The sequence below is a fragment of the Bufo gargarizans genome, chromosome 3 (assembly GCF_014858855.1).
Source record: "Bufo gargarizans isolate SCDJY-AF-19 chromosome 3, ASM1485885v1, whole genome shotgun sequence".
Taxonomy (NCBI): Eukaryota; Metazoa; Chordata; class Amphibia; order Anura; family Bufonidae; genus Bufo; species Bufo gargarizans.
Genome location: NC_058082.1, coordinates 352355717 through 352372733, shown reverse-complemented (window position 1 = coordinate 352372733; position 17017 = coordinate 352355717). Strand labels below are relative to the sequence as shown.

Here is a 17017-nt window from a genome sequence, read left to right as displayed (position 1 = left end):
CTCACTACCACGCTAAAAAAAAATAGAATAGTACATCACACTCAGGTTCACATATTGCATGCTGATTGGGTCCGTAGATCCCTAAAGACCTGTTGATTGCTAAAAGAGTGACAACTTTGAAAGAAAATAGTAGGAAAAGGGAGGTCAGGGAGGCTGGTGTCCTTTTTCTATTTTTCGGTGTGATTTTATACACCTTCTTTCATACATTGTTGTTGCAAGTGTATACTCAGGGATCTGTTGGAAATTTATGTTTATCTGGTTGTGCCATACATGTTATGACACAGATAAAGGGGTGTAAATATGGTAATTCGGACCCAACCATGCTACCACAAAAAAAAAAAAATATATATATATATGCCACATGGCACACAGTGCCATATGTCAGGGTGTTATATCTGGCACATACACAGAGATATTTCTGCACAGAATGTAGCCTCATAACTTGATGACAATGATGCCATAGATAGAGTCTGGTCCAGTTCAGAATAGCCAATAATTGATAAAACAAAAATTTCCATGGTGTTAAAAATAAAAAACATCTATTTGATTTTTCTTTGTGTGTTATACTACTTATAGGCGAAATTCATAATTATCTGCCAGTTAAAGGGAGTCTGTCGCATAAATGTCACTAATATAACTACCAGCACTGACCATCAGGACGTTGTAAAGGCATTATAACATTACCTTTATAACATCTTGTCTGCCCCTCCCCAAAGGCTTCCTCTGTGCATCGCCGTGACTTTGAGGGGTAGGCTTGGGAGGTTGGAAGAAGCAGACAGCAGAGAAGGGCGGCAGGCTTGGGCTCTTGGCTGCCATTTTTCATAGTATTAAAAGTGCTTTTCTTGGACATGGACTAATCACCCAGATGATATAAAGGTAATGTTATAATTCTTTTACGACGTTCTGATAGCCAATGCTGGTAGTTATACAGACTCGGTATCAGTCCCGACTAGTACCTCGGAAATTAAGCTGGGTTCGGTTTCAAGTTTTAAAGTGGTTTTTCACTTAAAAAATCAACTACCAAAGTTATTCAACAAAGTCATGCGCGACTTCACGAATAACTTACTTTGGCTCATCGGAGCCCATACATTCTAATACTGTACAGAGATGGATCTCCGTTATTCCAAAGTTTTGAACAAAGCGACTTCAGATGAAAGATCCAAAGCTAATTTCGCTCAACACTAGTCGGGAGTTGTATGGTGTAATGGATAAGCATGCACACTACCCCTCTAGACAACTTGACAGAAGGCACGTTGCCTTATGGATTAACCAATAAAATATGTTGAATATGCCCTTTTTCGTTATAATGATTCCATCAATAAATGTTGTTTACATTATTTCACTGAGTCATAGAAATATGTTACTTATTGCTTATTTTTTTTAAATCTAGTCCAGATTGCCAGGAGAAAATCACAATGAGGGAGATTTATCAAAACTGATACAAAGGAAAACTGACTTGAGTTGCCATAGCCACCAATCAGATTCCACCATTGATTTTTCAGAGCTCCTTTAGAAAACGAATGCTGCAATCTGATTGGTTACTAGCCAGTTTTTCTTTACATCGGTTTTAATAAATCTCCCCCATTGACTAAAAGAAATTTCCTCCATAAACAAGCATCTGAAGATGAACCATTTAAGTTCTAGGTGTTTCTGGTGCATTTTTCAAAATTTTTATTTACATAAAGGAAACCTAAAAAATAAAACAAATCCACATACCCATATATTAACTGAAGACTATTTTAGGATACATCTGAAGACAAGGATAGTGCAACTCAGGCTGTCGCCAAAGTAATAAAGACTGAGTGTGAGTGTATTATTATACTATGTGTGGGCTACCATGTGCAGTCTGGGAAACATGACCCGTGTGTCGGCCTATGACCCAAACTCTCTGCATCATAGTGATTTATGATGCAGTGAGTTCCCATCTGACTGTGGGTCTTTTGAACTGTATTCACATGATGCACCATTGCATCTACAACTATCAAATAATGACTCACCTCTGCCTCAGAATTAACACTCCGAGTGCTTGCTCCACTGACATAAATTCCACCACAGGCATCTTCATGGATGCGAATATTGGATTTTCGATATCGAGAGTCTGGGTCACGGGAAATATCAAATAGATCCAAAATGTCTTCATTATATAGCTGAACAAAAATGAGAAATGAAAAATTGTGGAATCCAAAAACAAATATTAACCACTTCAACCCCCCTAGCTGAAACCTCCTTAATGACCAGGCCACTTTTTACACTTCTGCACTACACTACTTTCACCGTTTATTGCTCGGTCATGCAACTTACCACCCAAATTAATTTTACCTCCTTTTCTTCTCACTAATAGAGCTTTCATTTGGTGGTATTTCATTGCTGCTGACATTTCAACTTTTTTTGTTATTAATCGAAATATAAAGTTTTTTTTTTCAATGACATCTTTCAGTTGAAACATTTTGCTAAAAAAAACACATCCATATATAAATTTTTCTCTAAATTTATTGTTCTACATGTCTTTGATAAAAAAAAAATAATGTTTGGGCAAAAAAATAAAATGGTTTGGGTAAAAGTTATAGCGTTTACAAACTATGGTACAAAAATGTGAATTTCCGCTTTTTGAAGCAGCTCTGACTTTCTGAGCACCTGTCATGTTTCCTGAGGTTCTACAATGCCCAGACAGTAGAAAACACCCACAAATGTCCCCATTTCGGAAAGTAGACACCCTAACTTTTTATTTTTTGTCACAAGTTAGCGGAAAATTATGATTTTTTTCTTTTTATTTTTTTCTTACAAAGTCTCATATTCCACTAACTTGTGACAAAAAATAAAAACTTCCATGAACTCACTATGTCCATCACAAAATACCTTGGGGTGTCTTCTTTCCAAAATGGGGTCACTTGTGGGGTAGTTATACTGCCCTGGAATTTTAGGGGCCCATATGCGTGAGAAGTAGTTTGCAATCAAAATCTGTAAAAAAAGACCGGTGAAATCCGAAAGGTGCACTTTGGAATGTGTGCCGCTTTGCCCACCTAGGGTGCAAAAAAGTGTCACACATCTGGTATCGCCATACTCAGGAGAAGTTGGGAAATGTGTTTTGGAGTGTCATTTTACATATACCCATGCTGGGTGAGAGAAATATCTTGGCAAAAGACAACTTTTCCCATTTTTTCATACAAAGTTGGCATTTGAACAAGATATTTATCTCACCCAGCATGGGTATATGTAAAATGACACCCTAAAACACATTACCCAACTTCTCCTGAGTACGGCGATACCACATGTGTGACACTTTTTTGCAGCCAAGGTGGACAAAGGGGCACACATTCCAAAGAGCACCTTTCGGATTTCACAGGCCATTTTTTACACATTTTGATTGCAAACTACTTCTCACACATATGGGCCCCCTAAAATACCAGGGCAGTATAACTACCCCACAAGTGACCCCATTTTGGAAAGAAGACATACCAAGGTATTCCATGAGGGGCATGGTGAGTTCCTAGAATTTTTTATTTTTTGTCACAAGTTAGCGGAAAATGATGTTTTTTGTTTTTTTCCTTACAAAGTCTCATATGCCACTAACTTGCGACAAAAAATAAAAAATTCTCACTTTCCGCTAACTTGGGACAAAAATTTCCATCTTTCATGGACTCAATATGCCCCTCAGCGAATACCTTGGGGTGTCTTCTTTCCAAAATGGGGTCATTTGTGGGGTGTTTGTACTGCCCTGGCATTTGAGGGTCTCCGCAATCATTACATGTATGGCCAGCATTAGGAGTTTCTGCTATTCTCCTTATATTGAGCATACAGGTAATGAGATTTATTTTTTCCGTTCAGCCTCTGGGTTGAAAGAAAAAAACTGAATGGCACAGATTTCTTCATTTGCATCGATGGATCAATGTGGATGAAAAAATCACTGCCCAAAAAAAAAGGAGGGGAAAGGCGTCTGCCAGGACATAGCAGCTCCGCCCAACATCCATACCCACTTAGCTCGTATGCCCTGGCAAACCAGATTTCTCCATTCACATCAATTGATGTGGATGAATAAATCATTGCCGGGATTTTTATTTTTTTTACATACAAAGTGTTTGCCAAAGCATAGGAACACCGCCTCCTCCTCAGCTCATATGCCTCGGCAAACGTATCTTTTACTGCAGAGGAGAAATCTTGTCTTGCAGCGCCGCATACACCGACTTGTGTGTAATGCAGCGCAATGCTTCTGTCAGAATGCACATCAGTGCTGCAGCTAGTCGATCGGTTGGTCCACCAGGAAGGTAAAAAAAAACAAAAAAAAACAGGCAGCAATAATTTTATTAACTTTTGTACAGAACATATAAACTTAAACTTTTTGAACTGAACATTAACCTTTTTGCTTACTGGTGATTTTTTTTTGTTTATGTTTTTTACTTTTATAGGACAAACCTCTCTTTCCCCATGGGACAATGTGCAAAGTGCAAATCGCCCAAAGATGTGGCGAAGTGCGTTATGCACTTTGTCCCAGGTGAAAGGAGAGGTTTGCAGCAGCTCTGTGTGAATGGGCCCTAATAGCTCTGTGTGCCTGTCCTGGTGAGATGTGATCCCTATGCTAGGTGTACCTGTGTGTGGTACTTCCGGAAACACTCCCCTAAGCATAGGGCAGGGTGGTCAGGGCAGTCAGGACAGAAATAGCAGGTGTCACGCCTTATTCCACTCCTGCTACAGACACGACATCTTTTTCAGGGTGACGGTTGGGTTGAGGTATCGGCAACGACATTGGGGAAATGTCTCTCGTGTAGATGGCTAATTACACTGGTGGATGGGGCCACAGAACCTCCTTGGTACAGTATTGTTTGAAGCCAAGGCACCCGGTAAAATGTATTAGGGACTCGTCTACGCAGATGTTTTGCTCTGGGGTATACAAATCTGCAAATTTCTGGTTGAAATGGTCTATGAGGGGCCGAATTTTGTGGAGCCGGTCAAAAGCTGGGTGGCCTCTGGGACGGGAGGTGGTGTTAACATAGTAGTAACATAGTACATGAGGCCGAAAAAAGACATTTGTCCATCTAGTTCGGCCTGTTATCCTGCAAGTTGATCCAGAGGAAGGCAAAAAAAAAACTGTGAGGTAGAAGCCAATTTTCTCCACTTTAGGGGAATATAAACTTCCTTCACGACTCCAATCAGGCAATCAGAATAACTCCCTGGATCAAGAATAACTCCCTTGTCGCTAAAGTGCAGGAAACGCAGGATGGTCTCAAATCGTGTCCTGGACATAGCAGCAGAGAACATGGGCATGTGATGAATTGGGTTAGTGGACCAATATGACCGCAATTCATGCTTTTTATTTAGACCCATGTTGAGAAGGCCCAGAAAAATTTTAATTTCGGAAACTTGGATTAGTTTCCACCGTAAAGGCTGGGCATAAAAGCTTCCCGGGTTGGCGGTTATAAATTGTGTGGCATACCGATTCGTTTCTGCCACAACTAAGTCTAAGAGCTCCGCAGTCAAGAACCGCTCAAAAAATCCCAGGGCCGAACCGATCTGAGCTGCCTCAACCCGAACTCCAGACTGGGCGGTGAAAGGGGGAACTACAGGTGCGGCTGAAGTTGGGGACTGCCAATTAGGGTTTGCCAGCACCTCAGGGATTCTAGGGGCTCTACAGTCCTGTCTGTGCGGTGGCTGCGACAGGGTAACTACTGCATGTGCCACCGTACCAGCTTCAACTGCCCTTCTGGTGCTCGCCACTTCACCATGTTGTACGGCAGTGCTGGTACTAGGTCCAGGATGGGCTGCGTTGCTGGTGTATGCCATACCACGTAATCCGACAGCACCAGCCCCACTCTGCTGCCCTTGAAGCGGATCCTGCGCAACCTGTGGTCTAGCGACACGGGGCCGTGTACGCCTGGTGCTATCAGGGACCTCAGCCTCCTCGTCCGAACTTTGAGTCAGACTGCCACTGCTTTCTACAGGTTCATATTCTGACCCGCTAGATTCATCAGATGAGGGTTCCCATTCCTCATCTAACTGGGTCAGAAACTGATTTTTTTTATCGCCGCAGTGCGTGTAAAGTGAATGTGCAGTGATCAAAAAAAAATTATTTTTTTGTCACTGCGGCAGGTCGGGCGTGGGTGAACGCACGTGTGGGCGACCGATCAGGCCTGATCGGACAAACACTGCGTTTTGGGTGGAGGGCGAACTAAAGTGACACTAATACTATTATAGATCTGAATGTGATCAGTTTTGATCACTTACAGATACTATAAAAGTACAAATGCTGATTAGCGATACGCTAATCAGCGAATAAGGGACTGCGGTGCGGTGGGCTGGGCGCTAACTGATCCCTAAACTACCTAACCAAGGGGCCTAAACTATCTTAAAACCTAACGGTCAATACCAGTGAAAAAAAAAAGTGACAGTTTACACTGATCACTTTTTTCCTTTCACTAGTGATTGACAGGGGCGATCAAAGGGGTGATCAAAGGTTTAATTGGGGTGCAGGGGGTGATCTGAGGCTAAAATGTAGTGTTTTGGTGTACTCACTGTGAAGCCTGCTCCTCTGCTGAGACCAACCGACGAAAAGGACCAGCAGAGGAGCAGGGAAGCCATATAACACATCATATTAAGGGCTCTTTCACACCTGCGTTCTTTTCTTCTGGCATAGAGTTCCGTCGTCGGGGCTCTATGCCGGAATAATCCTGACGCTAAAGTCCTGGCAGCCATGGTAAAGTGTAGTGGGGAGCGGGGGGGCAGCATACTTACCGTCCGTGCGGCTCCCGGGGCGCTCCAGAGTGACGTCAGGGCGCCCCAGGCGCATGGATGACGTGATCAGGACTGCCGCTCCCCCGCCGCTCCTACTATGGCAACCAGGACTTTAATAGCGTCCTGGCTGCCATAGTAACACTGAAAGCATTTTGAAGACGGATCCGTTTTCAAATGCTTTCAGTACACTTTTCCGGATCCGGCGTGTAATTCCGGCAAGTGGAGTACACGCCGGATCCAGACAACGCAAGTGTGAAAGAGGCCTTACTAATAAGATGTGTTATATGGCTTCTGATTCGACATTTTAAAAATTGCCAGCCTGCCAGCCACGATCATTGGCTGGCAGGCTGGTGATGAAATGGTGCTTGTAATTTTGCCGGCCCGCGATGCGCATGCGCGTGCCGGCTCAGTCCGAAATCTCGTGTCTTGCGAGATGACGCACGGATGCTTCCAGGAGGAATAAATCAACCGCCTCCCGGACGCATCCGTGCGTTACATGGTCGGGAGACGGTTAAGAAGAAATGAAACGATAAAAGTAATAATATTGTGTCATGTCACTGACAACCATTAACCTTTTAAGGACACATGACGTACTGGTACGGCATGTTTCCCGAGTCCTTAAAGGGACACTGACAGGCCTTCTGAGGATAATTAGCTCTTTATATGCCCCCCTAGGTCTTATAATAAGTTCCAAATTCATATAAGTATTATCCCTGTGCGCATTGTTAAACGTGAAAAATCATCTTTATAATCACCTCTCCTTTCTGCCCAAGGGGCGTTCTTTGTGCCGCATCTGTGCCCAGCCCGCGCCCCAACTGCCGGATACTTAGACACGCCCATCACATTAGTATTCAGTTCCCTGGGTGGTAATTTCCTGTCCCCCGACATTCGGAAATCCCGCGCATGTGTAGGATGCCATACTGCTGTCCATGGTGCTGAACAGATCTGTGCTAAAGGCATAGATCTGTTCAGACAAAGTGTAAGTAAAATACAGTACAATACCCTATATAGCGTACTGTATTGTATTATACAGCCCTCAGACACACTGGATCTTCAAGAACCAAGTGGGTCTGGGTAAAAAAAAAAAAAAAAAAAAAATGAAAAAAGTAAAGATAAAAAAAAAAAAACATTAATTACTAAATAAAAATTAAAAAACATAAAATACACTACACATATTAGTTATCGCCGAGTCTGTAACGACCTGATCTATAAAACGTTCATATTACTTTCCCCGCACGGTGAACGCCATAGAAATAAAAAAATAAAAGCTATGAGGAAATTGAAATTTTGCCCACCTTACTTCCCCAAAAAGGTAATAAAAATGATCAAAAAAGTTGCATGTGTGCCAAAATAGCGCCAATCAAACAGTCATCTCATCTCGCAGAAATCATAGCCTACCCAAGATAATCGCCCAAAAACTGAAAAAACTATGGCTCTTAGAAATGAAATCATTGTGTAACATTTACATAAAAAAATAAAAGTATACATATTAGGTATGGCCGCGTCCGTATCGACCGGCTCTATAAAAATATCACATGACCTAACCCCTCAGGGGAACACAGTTAAAAAATGAAAACGGTGTAAAAAAAATCTATTTTTTGTCATCTAACGTCACAAAAAGTGCAACAGCAAGTGATCAAACCGTCATCTCATGCCACAAAAAAAGAGACCCTACCTAAGATAATCGCCCAAAAACTGAAAAAACTGTGTCTCTCTATGGAGATACTAACTTTTTTTGTTTCAAAAATGAAATCATTGTGTAAAACTTACATAAATAAAAAAATTGTATACATATTAGGTATCGCCGCATCCATGACAACCTGCTCTATAAAAATACCACATGATCTAACCTGTCAGATGAATGTTGTAAAGAACAACAACAAAAAACGGTGCCAAAAAAGCAATTTCTTTTTACCTTGCCTCACAAAAAGTGTAATATAGAGCAACCAAAAATCATATGTACCATAAAATTGTACCAACAAAACTTCCACCCTATCCCGTAGTTTCTAAAATGGGGTCACTTTTTTGGAGTTTCAACTCTAGGGGTGCATCAGGGGGGCTTCAAATGGGACATGGTGTCAAAAAAAACTATCTAGCAAAATCTGCCTTTCAAAAACTGTATGGCATTCCTTTCCTTCTGTGCCCTGCCGTGTGCCATTATAGCAGTTTACGACAACATATGGGGTGTTTCTGTAAACTACAGAATCAGGGCCATAAATAATGAGTTTTTCTTGGCTATTAACCATTGCTTTGTAACTGGAAAAAAACATTAAAATGGAAAATCTGCCCAAAAAGTTAAATTTTTTAATTGTATCTCAATTTTCCATTAAATCTTGTGGAACACCTAAAGGGTTAATGACATTTGTGAAATCAGTTTTGAATACCTTGAGGGGTGTAGCTTCTTAGATGGGGTCACTTTTTTAGAGTTTCTACTCTAGGGGTGCATCAGGGGGGCTTCAAATGGGACATGGTGTAAAAAAAAACAGTCTAGCAAAATCTGCTTTCCAAAAACCGTATGGCATTCCTTTCCTTCTGTGCCCTGCCGTGTGTCCATACAGCAGTTTATGACCACATATGGGGTGTTTCTGTAAACTAAAGAATCAGGTCCATAAATATAGAGTTTTTTTGGGCTGTTAATCCTTGCTTTGCAACTGGAAAAAAAAATTAAATGGAAAATCTGCCAAAAACGGTTAACAACGTTTGTAAAATCAGTTTTGAATACCTTGAGGGGTGTAGTTTCTAGAATGGGGTCATTTTTGGTCCTTAAAAAGTTGTTTTTTGAAAATTTCTGAGAAATTTCAAGATTTACTTCTAAACTTCTAAGCCTTGTAACGTCCCCCAAAAACAAAATGTCATTCCCAAAATGATCCTAACATGAAGAAGACATATGGGAAATGTAAAGTAATAACTATTTTTGTAGGTATTAATATGTATTATAGAAGTAGAGAAATTGAAACTTGAAAATGATTTTTTTTTACTCCATTTTACCAGTGTCATGAAGTACAATATGGTTAATTGAATGAAGTGGCTCACTGCTGATAGTGGATGGTATGGTGCTACAAACTAATGGTTGAGGACGCCTCACCTCAATTTGAAAAGTATTTGCGAGATATGGAAGCGAGCACTCAGTTCTATGGCAACACTCAGATTTTATTAATTAAAAATTGCTAGTTAAAAAATGACAATTAATAAATGACATATGGTCAAATGATGGTTAAAACAGTATAATAATATAAAAGTGATTTCACGGTCGACCGTATATACACTGAGACAATACGATACAATAAAAGGGCTCCTACAGCATAAATTAGAGACTCCAATGGTGCACTATGTACGAATGGTGCAAAATAATCGTGAATAAATAAATGATTAATCAAATAGTGTTGAATATATATAAAAAAGAGGATATGATAACAATCATATATTTGAACGTGGTAGGGTCGTGATTGAATGGTGGTTAAATAGGTGAACAGTAGTTGGAGTCCTGCGCGTTGTAGCTCAATGTGCTGTCCTTAATTCCTGTGGAGAAAATAGGTAGGTCCGAGTCTATGGTTTCATACACCGCAACACAAAGTGTTTGGCTGTTTAGTAGTGCAGTCCCATAGCCCGATGTTGGTGTCGGCTATAATCTTACCTCTATCTGAAAGGAGCCGTTGAGAGGTCTCCTATGATGAGGTAAACTTTCCTTTAGGACGCTGAACGATCTGCTCGGAACGCCGCTACGTCTTCGCGGCTTGCAGGCTCTGACGATCCAGCCCCAATCTCGCGATACTTCAAGCGGGACTATCGTCCAGTTACAGCGCTTGCTCAGATATCCAGGGCAGTAAGATCGTCACAAAGAAGCAGTTGTTCAATAGTTCATCTTTACAGCATGGCCATGCATTAAGTCCTTATTACGGAGGTAAGTGCGGAGTGTCTGTTACCCAGACGCGTTTCGGGATATTCCAATCCCTTCTTCAGTGGTACCTCCTGCAGTTCTAACCTCCTCTTTTATAGGCGTCCATAGGGTACTGCACAAACTCCGGTTGTCATATTCCAGAATGGGAGTATCCACAGCCAATTACCGCCATATTGCGGTTTTGATGCGTTTGTGTTCGCGTTTTTTTGTGCCTAGATGCGTTTTTTTGTGATTTGCATTCTAAATCATATATTCAATTGGTGGACCCCAGTTTTGATCATAAAAAATGCATATAATCAGTATAAAACTTGATAAACATAAAATGTCAAAAATAGACATTAAAAAGCAGCATAAAATATGGATAAAATAGGATTGATGGAACAGGTGAATAGGTCAGGCAGAATTGATAAGTTGGCATGGAGGTGGTCAGATGTGGCCGGGGTCCTAAACCAGAGGGGGGGTCCCAGCGCCGATAAACGGCCAAGCATGGGACCCGCCGTCGGGGATGGGGCCCAAGCCTTAAATTAATCCGAACAGCTCCATGTCAGAATTCAGTCCGAACGGTAATAAGGAACTGAATTCGTAGTACAATATGTGACGAAAAAACATTCTCAGAATGGCCTGGATAAGTCAAAGCGTTTAAAAGTTATCACCACATAAAATGACACTGGTCAGATTTGCAAAAAATGGCCTGGTCCTGAAATGTGAAAATGAGCCCGTTCTTGTCTTTTGTGGAGCTTTTATCATAAAGAGAAGTGATAATATGAACTGTTATTCTGCCAGATTTTGCTCAGGTGCAATGGAGGAGGAGCTTTACTGTTACGTGGTCTCTATAATGAGCTGTTTCACATGCCCTCTCCACTGCTCTCAGTGACAGCTGTAGCATTCAACCAGAAGACTACTACCATTGTAAGGCCTCTTGCATACGACTGTATGTATTTTGCAGTCCGCAAAAAACGGATCCGGAAAAAATACGGATGACATGTGCATTCTGTATTTTGCAGAACGAAACTGCTGGCCCCTAATAGAACAGTCCTATCCTTGTCCGTAATGCGAACAATAATAGGACATGGTCTATTTTTTGTAGAACGGAAATACGGAAACAGAATGCACACGGAGTACCTTCCAGAACGGACACGGAATTAAAATACGTTCGAGTGCATGATGCCTAACTCAAAGCAAAGCGGAGGGTCTGTGAAGCAGCTCAGTGCAGAGAGAACTTCACATTGAAGTTCTGCCTCCATTGCACCAAGAAGCAGAATCTGGCAGAATAGAGGGTCATATTCTCACTAATCCCAATTATAAAAGCTTCACAAAAGGTATGTTTGAACTGCTCTCCCCAGTCCCTACTTAATGATGTCAACAGTTTGTCATAATTAAAATTGCCAACAGATTTCCTTAAATATGAATCTGACAAATCAAACCTAGTTGAAGCTTCTTAAGGTCATACTTTCAATCCCATATACGACCAGCCTATTTTAGCCCTTCGTGAGCAAGCAACTTCTACATGTATGTGATAACATGTAAGGAATCATACTGAGTGGGCTGCAGCACTAAACCCGCTCGATCGATGGCGGGTGCCGGCTGTATAATACAGTAGGCACTCGAACACCATGACCGGATGGCGGCAATTTAACCCACAGTTGCTGCAGTTGATAGCGATTGAGGCATCTGTAGAGTCCCTGCAGCGAAAAACACAGGGCTCTGATCAGTTACCATGACAGCCAGAGGCCTGCAGAAGATTCCCAGGCCTTTCAAGGTAAACTGCCTGTAAAGCTGTGCATGATGCATGGCTCAAGCAGGCAGAGCATCATAAACCATAACAGTTCTCTGTTATGGTCTATGGGACCAGTGGTCAGGAGATCGCAGGTTATAAAAGTTAATTTATGTCAAACAATAAAATAAAATAAAAAGTTTTTTTTAATGAAATAAAAACATAAAAATATTCTAATCACCCCCTTTCCAAATTTTACATATAAAAAAATAAAATAAAAAAATAACAGGCATTGCCTGAACTATTAAAATATAAAAAAATATATTTCCTTTTCAGTAACAGTTCATAACTCATATGTACCTCAAAAATGGTACTAATAAAAATTACAGTTCGTTCCACAGCTCTGTGGATGGAAATTTAAAAAAGTTATGGCTGTCAGAAAATGGCCATGAATCTGTGTGTGTCATGAAAAAAATGATGTTAATAGGAAGACCACGGCACTCAAAAGAGAATGTTGTGTAAATTTCTTATTTATTTTCTTATATTCTTATATTTTATTACCTATATATATATCCATTTGGAAAATTAATTCATAGTGGTATACTGGCCAACGTTTCGGTCTTATCCAAGACCTTTTTCACGACCTAAGTCTTACAAGTAATGGAGGCATCTGTTGCCTCCATTATTTGTAAGACTCATGCCGTGAACAAGGTCTTGGATAAGACCGAAACATTGGCCAGTATACCACTATGAATTAATTTTCCGGATGGCTATATATATACAAAAATATAAGAATATAAGAAAATAAATAATAAATTTACTTAACATTCTCTTTTGAGTGCCGTGGTCTTCCTATTAACATTGGTATTATACTTACCACTGAGCACCGTCCACACCAAATGAGGAGTGCCGTTCAACTCTTATCTTCAATCATGAAAAAAACTGTCTCAGAATTGCTGAGATGTGTCTGGAAGGGGTTAAGGAAAGTATTTGTTTTTACGCTGCTCCATTTCAAAAGAATTCTAATATTCTGTTGACCGAGCTGTAAAATCATTTTTTTGGGGGGATGACTTTTTCATTGGTACCATTTTGGTCTACGTACAACTACTATTGATTCATTTTATTTCATTATTGGGAGGCAGGATGAACAAGGAACATTGACTATGTATTGCAGCTTATAATGTCAGTGTAGAACTGAGAAGCATCCTATCAGGTACTGCCTCTCTGTTGGGCCACTGGCTACTAAGGAAACCTATTGGCGCTCCATGATCATCACAAGAGGCACTGATGGGGTGAATAAATGAGCTCCCTGTCACTATAAAGCACTTACATTATGCAGTCTCTATTAAATGTGGCATCTAAGGGGTTAAAGGGCTGAAACAATACACTGTTCTGATCCTGGGTATTAAAGCAGAAGCTCAGGTGTCATTAAACATCTGAACAACAACCCCATCTAGCATGTGACAGCTGTAGGTGATTATGCTATAATTCTGCACTCATTCTTCTCATGGATGTTTTTTTTTTTTTCATAACTTGGACCAAAATCCACACAAACTTTTTCCAGCCCATGAATGGGGTATAAAATACAAATACACTGGATGTGGTATGATAGAGGAATCCAACTCCACCTTCAAAACAAGTCCTAAATGTGTAAACAGGACCTTATTGTAATTCAGTAGCTATCACTGCAAGCAAATTATGCCACTGTCTGAGGCAACAATCCCCGTGATACATTAGTATATTTGATATGAAGTATATGTGACACACCTTCGGAGGCAATTTTTTTTATGATTGCATACTACTAATTTTGGACTAAAAATCTTTTTTTCAGTTGGTCTTTATTAAAAATATTGAGCCGTTCTGTTACAAAGGGTTAACAATTTAGCTGTGTGAATGTCAAAAAAAGTGTTTATGACCTCTTAGTAAATTAGAGATGTGTTATTAGATGAAAGTAAAAAGTACCTTTTTACTTTCATCTAATAACACATCTCTAATTTACTAAGAGGTCATAAACACTTTTTTAAAGCCTGTATTAGACAGGCAGATCAGCAAGTGATTGTCAGGAGGTAAGTGTTCCCTCCAAGCAACTGCTTAGTAGCTAGTGGAGGAGACCACTGCTAGCAAACGATTTCCTCGGCAGCATGGGGAACAGTGAGAGATATGCCAGCATCAGATCACTATTAGACTGCATGATATGCCGGTGACAAGCGCAGATTTTTTTGTATGCTTAAAAATTAGAATTGCCTGATGAAGAACCGTTAGACTATAATAGGTGTTTGTAACGGCACCCCGGGCATAAAAGGGGGCAAATGCAGTTTAAGAGATATTCCCTTTCCAGATGCAAAGGCAGCTACTAAAGACGCCAATCTCCCGAACTGGAAACCATATGAATGCTTCATACAGCCGAATAGGAAAAACCATATGAAAGGATTAAACTCCCAACAGTCGGACTAGAGCAGCATACAATCCCCCCAAGAACGAGACCAAGCTCTAGCCCACCCACAATAAATGATTACTACACCTGAGCAAGGGAGAAACCTGTCCATGTCCAGGTGCCTCACTACGGCAGTGTGTGGGGACTGGTAGACTTCCTTGGTGTGTGGACAGAGACCAGCGGTACTCTGCACTGGTGACAGCACTACCACAGAAGTAGCCTGGTTGGAGCCTGGTTGTTGGAGGGGAGAACAACTGTCTCACCTTTAGATACACAGCTCTGCTGTTGTAGGGAGAGACCGACTGTCTCCCCTTTAGATAGACCACCATGCTGCTGTGGGGGGAGAGCGACTGTCTCCCCTTTGGCTAAACAGCCCTGTTGCTGGGGGGCAGGACCGACTGTCCCTACCCCCTGTGCTGTGAGTGCAGAGACCACGGCCCCATCTGCACTGTTGTGGGGCTTACTGTCTCCCCCTGATGCGTTAAACTGCCGCTGGGGGATGGAGACTAGTCTCCCAATTCCCTGTAAATCACACGGCCGCTGGGGAATGGAGACTGTGCTCCCAATTCTCTGTAAATCACACGGCCGCTGGGGAATGGAGTCTGGGCTCTCAATTCCCTGCAATTCACACTACCAATAGGGAGAGGAGATAACGAGCTCCTCTCCCATACATACTTCCAGCCTCTGGGGAGGGAGACCGACCGTCTCCGTTCCCAATGCAGTGTCCTGTTGCTGGGGAAAGAAGACTGGGCTCTCTATTCCCTGTAGGACACTCTGCCACTGAGGAATGGAGACTGGGCTCCCAATTCCCTGTAAATCACACGCCCACTGAGGAATGGAGACTGGGCTCCCAATTCCCTGCAGGACTGGTGGAGAGAACTCGGTCCCATCTCCACCGGCCACCTGGGGTTCTTCCCAGTAACACTCCACAATATCTGCCCAGCTGAATGGGTCTGGATCCGGGTCTGTCATCTTGCTGTCCAGCTGAGCCATCCCAATGGAGTGGAAGAGATCCCGGTAGTCCTGCTCCAGTTCCCACTCCAGGGTTGCTAGGTGAGCCAGGTCTTTCTCTACCTCATGGGGGTCATCCCAATCCTGCCTAGCCTACCTCTCGTAGAAAATGTCCTGAAGTCTGGACTGTGCAGGGCTCCCGAAGTCAGGCTCTGCAAAGGACCCCCATAACAAGCCAGGACCATCAAACTCCTCTCCCTCTGGCTTGTCATGCTCAGCTGTCCAGGGTATATACTGTGCCATATACCACCAGAGCGCCTGGTAGGCATCCTCCAGCCATAGCTCCTGCCATACCCGGTGCTCTAGTTCCTTTACCCATTCCTCCAGGGGCTGCTCTCCCAGGAAGGGCATCCGCAGGGCCAATTGCTTCTGCAATCTCTGCTCTTCACTGGGGAGACTCTCTCCTCGCTGGTATTGCACATTATCCAGGGCCTGGTACCAGATGCCTTTCCTTAATGCATCCCGGCCATCCAGGTCTTCCTCATCGTATGCCACTGCTGGTTCCATCCTGCTGCTGTCAGGGTTGCTGTACTGGGACATGCGTTGGCCTCAAATTGCAATTCCAGGGAATGATGTTACTTTGTAGCTGTCCTTCTGGGCTGTGAGAACCATCCCACCGCTGCCACCAATTGTAACGGCACCACGAGCATAAAAGGGGGTAAACGCAGTTTAACCTCCTCACGACCGCCGTACGCAGGATTGCGTCTTCGCGGCGGTCGTGCTGTTCTGGGTGGACGCGCCGGTGCGTCCTCTCGCGAGACGCGAGATTTCCGGGTATGCCGGCCCGCGCATGCGCATCGCGGGCCGGCAAAATTCAAAGAAGAACTTCGTCATCAACCTGCCGGCCACGATCATTGGCTGGCAGGTTGATGATTTTCAAAAAAAACTAATCAGCAGCCAGATAGCCCATCATATTAGTAAATATGATGGGGTTATATGGCTGCTGTGCTCCTCTGCTCCTTCTTTAGGTCGGTTGGTTCCAGGAGAGGAGCAGAGGAGCACATCATTACTGTGAGTACCCACTACAGTACACTTAGCCCCCAGATCACCTCCCAGCACCCAATTAACCCTTTGATCACCCTGTCAATCACTAGTGAAAAGGAAAAAAAGTGATCAGTGCAAACTGTCACTTTTTTTTTTTTCACTGTTATTGACCGTTAGGTTTTAGGTATAGTTTAGGTCCCTTGGTTAGGTAGTTAGCGATCAGTTAGCGCCCAGCCCACCGCACCGCAGTCCG

General features: G+C 42.4%; 1 protein-coding gene across 1 annotated transcript in view; it reads right to left on the bottom strand.

Moving 5' to 3' along the window:
* Positions 1-17017, bottom strand: part of LOC122931583 (kinesin-like protein KIF21B) — a 735311-nt gene that overhangs the window by 620266 nt on the left and 98028 nt on the right. Inside the window, exon 4 of the mRNA XM_044285657.1 lies at positions 1998-2147. Within this exon, the coding sequence (XP_044141592.1) occupies positions 1998-2147 (150 nt within the window). The remainder of the gene's footprint in view (positions 1-1997; positions 2148-17017) is intronic.